Source organism: Chrysochloris asiatica, unplaced genomic scaffold, assembly GCF_000296735.1.
Source record: "Chrysochloris asiatica unplaced genomic scaffold, ChrAsi1.0 scaffold00105, whole genome shotgun sequence".
Classification (NCBI taxonomy): Eukaryota; Metazoa; Chordata; class Mammalia; order Afrosoricida; family Chrysochloridae; genus Chrysochloris; species Chrysochloris asiatica.
The window spans coordinates 10,625,687-10,638,740 of record NW_006408623.1 but is presented as its reverse complement, the minus strand read 5'-3'; the positions used below and the strand labels follow the sequence as shown (position 1 = coordinate 10,638,740).

General features: G+C 50.8%; 1 protein-coding gene across 1 annotated transcript; it reads left to right on the top strand.

Moving 5' to 3' along the window:
• Positions 1–10,472: 10,472 nt before the first annotated feature.
• Positions 10,473–11,429, top strand: LOC102830865 (olfactory receptor 226-like). The gene has a single exon (XM_006867494.1). The coding sequence runs from the start codon at positions 10,473–10,475 to the stop codon at positions 11,427–11,429; it is 957 nt and encodes a 318-aa protein (XP_006867556.1).
• The last annotated feature ends 1,625 nt before the right edge of the window (positions 11,430–13,054 follow it).

Here is a 13,054-nt window from a genome sequence, read left to right as displayed (position 1 = left end):
GCACAGAGGAGTATACAGTGTGGTACACACCGTGTAGTGTACACAGTGTAGTATAGACAGTATAGCACAGAGGTGTATATAGTGTGGTACACACCATATAGTGTACACAGTGTAGTATAGACAGTACAGCACAGAGGTGTATATAGTGTGGTACACACCGTATAGTGTACACAGTATAATGTAGACAGTACAGTGTCTTGGGTTTACAATTAACTTTACCCAAATCAATGGGTCTTTGTCTTTGGTTCCTGAGAGAGAACCTCAAAAACCTTGGAAATTTCCCAATAATTGAAGTGTCTTTGATGAGACCACCACATCACACCTGAGTGGAGATGGCCGGGCCAGAAAGAACACCTACCACACCAGCCGACTTGAGGTAGGGGGTGTTTCCCTCGCTGACTCCTTCTCCAACCTCTGGTTCTTTCTTGTCCTGAATCCAATTCCACCCTGCCCTTGTCTTCAGCCTCAACTCCACCATGTCCAATGCACAGCCCAGAGCCCCTCCAGTGTCCCCACACTCTGCCAACACCCAGAGTGGCCTTACATTGCTGACAAACCAGACATCGACTATTCCATGATCTCTGGCTTCCATCAGAAGAGTTTCTTCCAGCGGGACAAGGAAATCCACACCACACTTCTGCAAAGCTGTGTGGGTACGAGACTATATGGATGGAGATGCTGCTGTGTTGAAAACAAAGACATGAGACATGAGAGCAAGAGGAGCAGGAAGAGGCATCGAAGAGAGGGCCAGCACAGTGTCTTTGCCACAGTGGACCCCGGGTGAGTGTTGGTAAGAGAATACAAAGCATTTAATAAGATCTCTTTTTAATGCGTTCCCAGTCTCCCTGGCACTTCCTTCTGACTGTCTTATTACATGATGTCTCCAGCGCTGGGTGCAGGGTTTCCACCATCCTCAATCACAGCCAACAGCCCACCTGTAGTTTCAGGAAAGACAATACTGTTAGGGATTGAACAGCGTTCCCAAGAGATATGTGGAAGTCCGACCCCCAGTTTCTGTGAACAGGAACATTTTTGGAAATGGGGTTTCTTCTGTAAATGCAGTTGTACTAGAGGGTGTAGAATGGGTCCTACAGTTAGTCCATTCTGTGTGATGACTCATAAGTGGAAAACAGGCACCAAGAAATGCACACAGGATGGGCCGAGTACAGGCAGATGCATCCAGAGCACAGGAAAGCCAGGGCTTGCTGACCACTACAAGGACCCCTGGTGGTGTTGTAGACTAAGCACTGAACTGCTAACAGCAAGGTTGGCAGCTTCGAAAATGCTACACATGGTCATTATGAGTTGGAATTGTCTTGATGGCAGCGTTGTTTGTTTGGGTTTCATTAGTAGAAACAGAAAGTGACAGGAAGGACTTTCCCCTAGAGCCAAGCTCTGAATCCAGACTGCTGAGCGCCTGAACTCTGAGAAAGTTGATTTCTTGTCTTTAAAACCACCCACTGGTGGTATTTTTGTTATGGCAGCACCAAGAGACCACTACAGGGACCCTCTGCATACTCTGGGAGTCCCCAGGTGGTCACATCACCTGGTTTCTCAAAGTAAGGCAAAGCCATAGAGGATGAGGACAATTGCAAACCATGAGCCTGGCAATTGCTCCACACTCAATGTCTCCTCCAGCCCCCTGCTCAGGGTCATCCCTGCAGCACACTGGGGACAGGTTGTGTCTTTAATGCTAGGACTCCTGTTTGCAGCTACAAAAAGGGGCCCAAAGAGAATCCCTGGGACCCTTCCTAAACTGGAGGTCCACCCAACAGGGATCAGAGGGTGGTGAGCATCCCAGGCTGTGAGAGGGGGAACGCAGACACACCGGAGGAGTTCTTGGGTCTTTAGATGTAGAAGCTTCCCAGGCTAGTGCCTTCTGCATAGCAACAGTAGAGCAAGAAGAGCAGGAGGGAAACCAGGGCTGAGAGGTGCACATTCATGGAGCTCAGGAGCATCTCGTCGTCCTCCCCGGAGTCCTCCTGCTCCTCCACAGGGCTGCCCTCAGGCTCCTCCTCCAGCACCAGGTCCCGGGGCCCCATGGAAATGGCTCTGACATCTTCATAGAACCCCTCCAAGGAGGGCTTCCCAGTCATTCTGCGCCTGCAAAGCCACACCAGAACCTTCTAGAAAAGACTCTTCCTAATCCTAGCCCACTCACTGCCCTGCCCTCTGCCGGGTCTCTCATGCATGCAGAACTCTGGGTTCCTCTTCCAACAGCCTCCACCTGACCGTACTGCCCCCAAAAGACGCACACAGCTTCCTGAGGGTCCTGGAGAGAAATTTGCAGGTTACCCCCCAGAAAGCTGCCCATACACACAGAACCCATGTGGGATCCAGGAGGCCTTCCAACCTATTCTCACACCCAAGCACCCAGGGGCCTGGGTCATCTGAACTCAGCTCCAGCTCAGGCCCTGCATCCCCACCACGTGCTGGACCCATGGGGGGTCATGAAATAGTGACCCTCCCCAGCATCGGGGCAGTGACAGACACAAGGGACCCATGATGGCTTGTGTCTCCTGGAGCGTGCTGTCCCCTCAGTCTCCCATCCCTGGCTCTTGGTGAGCATACTGGTTCAAGCTCACCTACCCCTGAAAGTTCTTTGGTCTCGGCACCACTGAGCCTCAGGACCAGGAAGATGATGCCCAGGATGATGCAGAAGTCAAAGGCAAGATCTCCAGCTTGGGGCAACTGGAGGGACTGGGAGAGGACATGTGGGAGGCAGGGAGGGGCCAGGGCATTGTGACCTAGGCCTCAACGACTCAGGTCTCTCTGAGAAGGAGGCGGGCACCTGGAGGAGAAATGACGTTTGTGCTGATGCTCCAAGCTGCTCATCTCCCAAAGGGACATGGCTGAGGCCACAGTCCTGAAGGGACTCAGGAAGGAGGACTCAGGTGAGAAGGTTCAGGGGAAGGACTCAGGTGGGTGAACCAGGGGTAGGAGGCCTGCTGGGAAGGAGGGGAGACAGGAGGGAGGATGACACAGGGGATGGATCCAGGTGAAAGGACCTTGGTGAGAAGATCCAACTGGGAGCAGCAGATGGAGGACCTGGTAAGAAGCTCCAGGTAACAGTGTCCAGGTGGGAGGACTCAAGTGGAAGGTCCATGTAGATGGACCTTCAGTTGGACCCTGCTGGGGTGGAACCAGAAGGGAAGATGAGGGGAGGATCCAGGTGGTGGGTCCAGGTGAAAGGACCTAGGCAAGCAGGTCCAGGTGGGAGAGCTCTTACATTCCCACCAATCTCAGCTGTGATTTGGGGGCAGCCCCACAGTGCCCAAGAGGATACTGCATCTCAAGGCCAACAGACTAGCCACCAAGGAAAGACTGTTGGAGCAGCGGTGGGTGAATGGCCAACTGCCCCTCCCCTAATTCTGTACCCAGGCTGAGCAGGACAGAAAGAGTCTTTAATCGAAGAAGGGGGTATGGCCATCACTGACTTCCTGGCACTCTGTTCTCAGCTGGCCGGTCTGAGCAGAAGCCTTTCTGTATCCCGGTTTCAGGGGTGCTCAGTACTTGCCTAGCCCCATTGCTGGGCATCCTAGGTGCAGCAGTGGTCAGGGAAGGGGGCTGCGAGATGAGGTTAGAAAAGGAGAGCATGTAGCTGAGTTAAAGGTAGCACCATGGTCCCCCTCTCACCTGCAGGGGAAAGTGAGGGGACCAAGGAAGTGCAGAGAGCCTCCCCAGCCCCCTCTGGCAGCATCCCCAGACCAACTGAGCCCTTTTATGTGGATTCCCTTTTACTGAGTCACCCAAGCAGGGCTCCCACAGATGCTTACTCAGGCCTGTGTCCCGAGTGCTAGGGAACCACAAGCCCAGGAAAAAGACCCCACAGCCAACTCTGGGACCCTGCCCTGGCCATTCCCAGATACACCCACCCCTCAGGTCCACGACCTCCCAAACCTTCCAATCCAGACCGAGCACGCTCTGCCCCTCCCAGATGACTCAGCTCACCCAGTCAGTGCTTCGTGGATAAACAGTGTCATTGTCCATAAGTCACTGAGGGGCAGTGCCACAGCACCCCTCATCACACCCGAAGCCCGCCTCATCCAGCCACACTGGTCCCCAGCCAGGTCCAAGCAGCAATCCCCGCCCTCACATTACTAAACACATTGAAAGAATGAGTTGTTGGTCCTTGGGGCTCAGAACCATAGGCTGAGGACGCCATAGTCAACCAAAACACAGCTCACAAACATAATGTTCTACATGCTACCTTGATGAGTAGTGACTGGAATCTGTAAAGCTCATGAATATCCATCTAAGGGGCAACTATTGGTTTCTACCTGTCTGGAGGAAAGAAGAGTGATGAAAATTGAGATTCTTAACAATTAGTCCAGTGGACTAACAGACCACATGATGGGTCAGTCGTCATGATCCTGAGACCAGAAGAACTAGATGGTGCCCAGCTACTACTGCCAATTGCTCTGAAAATAATCGTGTTCAAAAGTCCTGGATTGAGTGGGAGAAAACATGGACCAAAACTCAAAACCATCAAACACACCAGCCTTATTGGTCAGATAGTGACTGGTGAAGCCCAAAACTATGACCCTTGGTCACCCTTCAGATCTAGAACTAAACTCACCCTCATGCCTTGATTTCAGCAAAGCAATGGACAAATGGGAGGGTGACACTAGCTAAGTATGTGCACGATAGAATGGTCAACCGTTTGAGAGCAAAAGGACTACTTACCTCAGGACAAAATTCAGAAGGGTTGGGAAACAAGAAACACAAGGAGGAAATGGAATAAGTGGTGTTATATTGAGGGAACTACCATCACTGAGATGAAATGAAGCGCAGAAGTTGTTGAATGTAAAACTGATGATGTGCTCTGTTAGCCTTCACTCACTTTACAATAGAAAGGTAAAACAGACAGAAAGCTCAGATCAGTGGCATGTGACACTAACATACAGCTCAGTGTAAACGCAGTTTTAATTATAAGATTATGGACACATACTACCACCATGATTTCTGGTTGTTCATGTTGACCTTGGGTACTGAGCTGAGGATAGTCATTTCCCCTTTCCACACTGAGCCCTTTGAAAGGAAGTCACTATGGACAGAGTGTAGACACCTCACAAGTGAGTTATGCTCTGTGAAGGTGGGGCGTCTCTCGCAATTAAATGGAATTCCTCTGCATGGGGAGATTCTTCTATCCTTCCCTATTTATTTATTCATTCATTCAGTAATTTATGTCAGTATAGTTTATGGATATTTATTTTATATTTTTATTATAATCCAACACTACATTATTTATTTGTTGCTCAGATTGTTCCAGCTTTGACTATGGCAATTTTTTCCACTGTCTTCTCAGTACCTTTGACATAGCAATGCGAGTTTATTTATTTTTAAACAAACAATTGCAGGTACCATGGACTGTCAGAAAAGCAAACAAATCTATGTTGGAAGAATCACAGTTAGAATGCCCCTAGAAGCTAGTATGGCAAGACTTCATCTCTCATATTTCAGACATATTATCAGGAGGGACCAGCCCCTAGAGAAGGTCATTGTGCTTGGTAAATGGAGGGACAGCAAAAAAGCAGTGTGTGAGTGAGTGTGTGTGAACCTACGTACAGTAACTCCCCGGGTTAACAATGTCAGACTTATGGACAACTAGTACTTGCCCGTTGTTGTTGTTGTTGTTGTTAAGTACCATGGAGTCGGTTCCGACCCATAGCAACCCTGCACAGGGTCTCCGAGGCTGCAAATCTTTACGGAAGCAGAATGCCTCATCTTTCTCCCGCGGAACAGCTGGTAGTTTCGAACTTGTCCTTTACTGATATGCCAATTTGCCCTTGCTTTGAAATGACTGAAGCCACCCTTTCTTGAAGCAAAGTCTTCACAATTATCTTCACTTGTTGCACTTGCAGATTTTATTTAAATAACTGAAAAAACTTCAAGCCTTTTCTTGCACTAAAAGCTAAATAAGAACCATGGGTACCTGTTCTGATATAGCTGCAGATTCAACTTAAAGACACATTTAGGAAGGGATCGTGTTCATAAGCCAGGGACTGCCTGTATATATACAAATCTGTAAATCTTTCTATATACGGTTGTTGTTATTAAGTGCCATCAAGTCAGAGCAACCCTGTATAGGTCCTATCAATTACTTCGAGTGGAATATTGAAGTCTCCAACTACAATTTGGGGTTTGTCTATTCTTCTTAAAGCTCTATTCGTTTTTTGCTTCATGTAGTTTAAAGCTCTGTGGTATTATGGATACATATTTAGGATTGTTTTATCTTTTTAGTGAACTGATCCTTTTTTTTTCTTTTATCATAAATCTACTTTCTGTGCTCTGTAAGTTTGTTTTTCTGGTGGCTTGTATGTTGCTGTGATGCTGAAAGTTATGCCATCAGTATTTTAAATACCAGCAGGGTCACCGATGGCGGAAAAGTTTCCGTGGAACTTTCAGAATAAGAGATTCGGAAGAAGGAGAGGTGGACCACTTCAGATGGTTAGCCACTGACAACCTTATGAATAGCAGCAAAACACTGTCTGGTATAATGTCGGAAGATGAGCCCCTCAGGTTGAAAGGCACTCGAAATATGATTGGTGAAGAACTACTTATGAAGAAACAGCTGCAAACATTCATTAATAATCAATGTAGAATGTATGAAATATGAATCTAGGAAAATTGGAAATCATTCAAAGTGAAATGGAGCACCTAAAGATCAGCACCCTGGGCATTGTTAGGGTTAGTCTTCAGTTCTGTAGCGACCCTGTGAACAACATAAGGAAACACCGCCAGTCTTGCACCATCCTCACAATTGTTACTGCCACTGTGCCAGTCCGTCTGCTTGGGGGTGTCCCCACTTTACCAAGCATGATGTCTTCCTAGCATCCATAGCTCAGGGATGCAGGAGGGGTGTCAATACCAACCACTCCGAGTAGGCAAGAGTGAGTGCTTGGGACTGGGAAGGGGCAGGAGGGACTGAGCCCCCAGATGACTTCTACCTGGGCCCACTTCTCCTACCCACCCCCAGGTCACACCTGCGCTGTGCCTTACAGACAGCCATGTGGTGGGCCCCAGGCAGGCTGTCCTGTGGCCTGGTACACACTTGTCCCCTGGGCCTCTGAGTGGAAGAAGCCACCTCCTTCCCTAACCCCTCCGTGGGGAAGCTCTGTCTGCATCCTCTTCCCTCTAGAGCTCTCTTAATACGAGGAGGGGACAAGGCAGGGTCACATTGTTCTTGAAGAACAAGCGCGTGCTGAAGTTGTCGGGCAGTGCAGGGGCTCCGGCTGCCCCGGGCAGCTCTGCCAATGCTCCCAGGGCTGCCCGGAGCCCAAGCTTTGAGGACACCCTGGGGAACTCTTCAGCAGTTTCCCCCAAACAACTTAGCCTCCTTCTGTAGATACTAGGCATGGAAAAGCCACCCTCTGTCTCTGGACAGCTGAATCCTTGTCTCCGGTGTAGAGGAGTCACTTTTTTGAGGGGAGACCTTTAGAGCAGTTGTGTTGTATTTTGCCGTTTTCCAAGCTCTGTCCTTGTTGGGTCCCTACTCCAGGAATGTGTACGTTACCATGAGCAGTTGCTTCACCTGCTCTAAGAGCAAGTGTCTGTGTGTGTGTGTGTGCAGCCGTGCTGGGCCCTCAGTCCTGTTTACATTCACAGGTGAGGAGATGGGGCTGGTGGGTTTGAACATTGCAGACAGGCTAACACTCAAACCCAGATCCATCACCTGAAAACTCACAGTCACTGTGTGCAGGTGAGAACTGAGGGATGTGTGTGTGTGTGTGTGTGTGTCTGGGTGCACTTGTGTGTGTACATGAGCATGCTTGTGTGTGAGTCTATGTGCACCTGTGTGTGACTGTGTGCTTGTGTCTATCTGTGTGTGCTTCTGTGTACCTTGGTACACACTTCTGTGTGTGTGTGTAAGCGCACCTGTGTTGTCTGTGAGCATACCTGTTTTTGAGTCTGTGCACAAGTGTGTGTGTACCTCAATGTATTGAAGTGTGCCTGTGCGCACCTATGTGTGCCTTGTGTGCACCTGTTAGGAAATTATGGAGACAGTGTATCTGCATGTGACTATGTGTACCTGTGTGTCTGTGTGTGTCCGTGTGTACTTGTGTGTCTGTAGGTACCTAAACATGCCTGTGTGCACATATGTGTGCCACAGTGCATCTAAGTGTGTGTATGTGTACACCTATATGTACACCTGTGTGTACACCTGTCTGTGTAGCTACCTTGACCAACAATGCTGCCTGGGAGTCTATTGGTGACCACGATTGTGTTTATGTTAAAAGGCATGTGGGGTCTGAAACTTGGGGGATTTCCATGTCTTTGAGCCATATTCACATTCATGTTTTTTCAGGAACACACTAGACTTTGGAGGCTCAGTGGGACTTGGTATCGACCAGTGGGAAGGAGACTCTGCACATCTACCTGAGGGCAGGTAGGCACTGTCTATACCTCACCTCTGTGTGTGCCTAGGCCAGAGTCTGTGGGAGCTTGTGTGTCCCCATGTTTCAGGGTGCCCATGTTTAGGGGTGAGTGTGCTTCCAATCACAGGACAAAGATGAAGCTGTTTGCTCCCATCAAGATTTGGAGTCCCAGAAGCCCTAGGTGAGTAGTCACCCTAGAAGACAGAGTGACTATGAGCTGGAATCGGCTTGATGGCAGTGGACTTGGCACTGGGGGCGTGTGGGAGAACTGAGGTTTGAAGAGCATTTCACTGTGTGCATCTTGGGGGACATGTGTGGCCAGAGAGCCTGGCCTATGGTGTCTGTGGGCCGCTCCTGCCTCACACCAACTGGGTGCCCAGGTCCCATGTCTGAGGATGAAGAGCAGGTGGAGTCAAACAGTGATGGTGCCCAGGAACTGTGTTCTAGGGACTGGGGCCTGGAGGTCATTAGCCAGCTGGAGACAGGGACATCAGTGGGCAGTGGGCAAAGGCTTCAGGAGTTAGGCTGCCTTACCCATAACTCTGAACCCAATTCTTCTGCTGCAGGCCACTGCTAGCGATGAGTGAGCCACGAGGGCCAGGCCCCTCCCTTGGCTCCTCGGATCCACCTGGTGTGGTAGGAGGTCTGCAGCTCTCCCTGTCCCCCTCCCACCCCTCTACGAGCCCAAGCAGACAGTCTACATCCTGGCTGTCCTTGAAAATGTCTCAAAAAGACCTGTGTCACAGCTGAGTAACTAGGCACAGGGTCGCACGGCACCAAGGGAAGAGCAGACTCAAACCTATGCACCAGTCTAGGCTCTGCCCCATGTCCATGACCACCCCCCACCTGTAATCTTTGTGGGACAGAAACCTTATTGGTGCCAGCAGGTGAGGCGCTGCATAGAGAGAGAAGGGAGGGGAGCCTGGGGCTGGTGGTATTCGGAGGGGTCTGTGAGGTTATGATGTGAGCAGTGAGTCGGGGAACAGGGGTATTGCTGGCTGCCCAAGAACCGGACAGCCAAGTGCTGACCCCAGGCAAGTGTGACCTCCAGAGGACCCCTCACACACACTACAACCCCCCACCCCAGCCAGCAGTGCTCCATCACCTCCTGTGGACCAAAGGACCCTGAAGGCCAGGCAGAGGTCAATGTCTGACCCCCACAGCATGGTGAACACATGTACTCTTAAGAAGACATGGGTACCCAGCAGTATGGTCCACAGTGTGAGGGCACTAACTGGGTTCTAAGGGTCAGGGTCAAGGGGCCTGGAAGGTCTGATCCAGGCACATGAACCTCGAGCCCACAAAGCCACAGCAGGAAAAAAGTGCAAGCCACTGCGGGTGGGCGCCAGGTGGGTCTTCTAGTGGGTCTGTTCATCCTAACAACCCGGCCCTTTCTGTCACAAAAACAACCATCACGTCCAAGGAACCAGGAGACTGCTGGCCAGCCCTGCCTCCCCAGCAAACTCTCGCTCCACACATCCGCCTCAGACAGGGACTGAGCCCCACCAGGCCTCCCAGAGAGGTGGGAGCTGGAAGTTCTCCCAGCCCCAGAGATGGGGCCTCAAAGCTCCCTAGGAGCCTGAATTCTCCTAAGAACCATAGTCACTTTTTGCAGAGCCTGATTTAGTCCTGGGGTGAATTCTAAGGAATACCGGTCTCCCCTCAGGTATGGGTTAGGAAACCAGGTCCCAGCATGGCAGGGACACCCCACCAGGCCCCCACACAGATGACAGCAGAGTCAGCCAAACCCCAGGCAGGGCTCTGACCAGGCTCACCTCACACCTCTCCTCTGTGGGCCCCCTGCTCCTCCATCTCCCGCTAGCCCTGGACCAGGGTGATGTTGGCCATGGCTTTCAGCACTCCCAGAACTGGCTGTGGTAGTCCCGGGGGGGGCGGGGGGGGCGGCCTGCCTGCCAGGGGCTCCTCTCTCCTTCTCAGTTAGACTTTCCTACGCAGCGCTGCCTCCATCCAAAGCACGGTTTGTTCAGTCCATTGGCCTGGCAGTGACTCTGGGGCAGAACCTCCTCACACCTGGACTGGGTGGCAGCAGAGAGCCCCCTGTTGACCTGCCACCTCTGCCCTCCAGACAATGCCATGTCTTCAAAGGACAACGGCTCAGAGGTGACCGAGTTCGTCCTACTGGGCTTCTCGGGCTCCCCAGGGCTGCACCTGGGCCTGCTGGTGTTGTTTCTGCTGATCTACATGCTGACTGTCACGGAGAACGTGCTCATCGTGACGGTGATCCGCACCAGCTCCCTGCTGCACAAACCCATGTACCTCTTCCTCAGCCACCTGTCCTTCCTGGAGGGCTGGTACATCTCTGTCACTGTGCCCAAGATGCTGCTCATCCTGGCGGCCCCCAAGTTCCAACACATCTCCTTCACTGGTTGCATGGCCCAGCTGTACTTCTTCCTGGCCCTGGCCTGTACTGAGTGTGTTCTGCTGGGCATCATGGCATATGACCGCTATGTGGCCATCTGTAGCCCCCTGCGCTACCCCACCATCATGCGCCCGGGGATCTGCAGCCTACTGGCTGCCAGCTCCTGGCTCTCAGGCTTCAGTATCTCAATGGGAAAGGTCTTCTTCATCTCCCGCCTCGGCTACTGTGGCCCCAACATCATGAACCACTTCTTCTGTGATGTGTCCCCCCTGCTCAACCTCGCCTGCTCAGATATGTCTGTGGCAGAGCTCGTGGACTTCCTGCTGGCCCTGCTGATCCTGCTGGGACCCCTGCTGCTCACCGGCTCCTCCTACGCTGCCATCCTCAACGCCGTGCTGCGCATCCCATCGGCCACTGGCCGCAAAAAGGCCTTTTCCACCTGCGCCTCCCACTTGGCCGTGGTGGTCATCTTCTACTCGGCCTCCCTCTTCATCTATGCCCGGCCACGTGCCATCTACTCCTTTGACTACAACAAGCTGGTGTCTGTGGTTTACACAGTACTCACACCCCTTGTCAACCCCATCATCTACTGCTTACGGAACCAGGAGGTGAAGGAGGCACTGCGTAGATTGGCACAGAGAGCAACCCAGGCCCTGAGGCCCTCTCCCTAGGGACCACACCCACCTTGGACCCCTGCATTCCCTGGCTTGTTCCCCATGCCATCTCTAACTGGGTGGCCTGAATGAGGTGGGTGGTGGGGGCTGACGGAACAGTTAGCATGCCCTCTCCACCCTGCCCTACATCCAAGCTGGCACAAAAGCCCAAGCAAGAGATTTTACTGCCTGAAACTTGTTCAGGAACACAGAATGAATTGATCAAATGGTTTCAAGAGATGATAGTCAAGATCTTTGATTTATTGGACTTGGGTGTGAGGGAAATGGAAGAACTGAGGATAAACACCATGTCCCCCCAAGATGGAGCACAGCCAGCCGAAAAGGAAGCCAGAAGGTGGGCAGATTGGAGAAGGTTGCTAGGTTTGCTTTGGAAATGTGCAGAAGGTCTTCACCGCTTGGATCTGGTTCACCACGGAGAAAACTGGGCTTAAGATCTTAGACTTCAGCAGCACAGAGAGGGTGAGGCTGTTGCATGAAGAAAAGGAGAGAGGTGAGAAGAGGACCTCATCAGGGTTCAGCGAAACCTCCCTCAGAAAAGGAATGTGAAGGGCAAAGAAAAGGAATCCCGGCACTACAGCACCACAGACACCAGGGGATGGAGCCCCGAGAAGGCCGAGAAGGCAGGGCGGTCACAGAGCTGCTGCTACCGCAATCAGATTAAGTGGGGAGGTTTGAAGTTAGCCTGGAGATAGCAGTGTACATGAAGCAAAAACAGATGGGAGTAAATTGAAGAAAAACGGGAGAGCTGAGGAAATTGACAGAGGGACTGCAAGAAATCATTTAGGAGGTTACAGTATGAAGGGGAGGAGCAGGACGTGAGGTTGGAAACACTTTTTTGTTTTTCTGCTTTCGTAATTCCCTTCCACCGTCTTCCTTTGTCTCAATAGATTTGCCTGTGTTCGAACTTCAGTCATGTGAAATCATACACTGTTCTTTTATGTCTGATTTATTTCATTCAGCACAATGTTTTCAAGGGTCATGTATGTGCATGTTTCAGAACTTCCTTTCTCGTCATGCCTGAATACTATTCAATTGTGTGCATAGACCACATTTTGTGTATCCCTTCATCTATTGACCTGAATAAATCTATTTCATCTATTCATCTTGTGTTGCTTTTATCTTTTCACTGCTAGGGTAAATGCTGAATCTGTTCTGAGTCACTGATTTTAATTCTTCTGTGTACATACTAGAAGGAGAACTGTTGGATCATATGCTAATTCCAGGTCTCAGTTTCTGAGGAACCACCCAACTGTCCTCCACAGTGGCTGTACCATGTCATGTTCCCATTAACGATCCAATTTCTCCATGTCCTTGTCAACATTTGTCGTGTTCTGTTTTGTTGGGGTTATTTTAATAGATGGGACGTTATAGCTCATTGTAGTTTTGATTTGCATTTCCCTAATGTGAGTTAATGCTCTGGACAGCAGAGCCCATTTGAGCCACAAGGTCGGCAGTTCAAGATCAGCAGTCTCTCCTCAGAAACCCTACACTGGGTCGTTATGGGTCAGAACCAATTTGACGGCATTTAGCAATAACAACACTGGTAAATAGCAGAGTCCCGGTGTAAGACTGTAGGATAAGCACTGGACTGTTAACCAGCCACTCCTCAGAAACCCTATACA

What these genes read in the sequence shown, in the direction of transcription:
- LOC102830865 (XM_006867494.1), top strand. Translation starts at nt 10,473, where the DNA reads ATGTCTTCAAAGGACAACGGCTCAGAGGTGACCGAGTTCGTCCTACTG.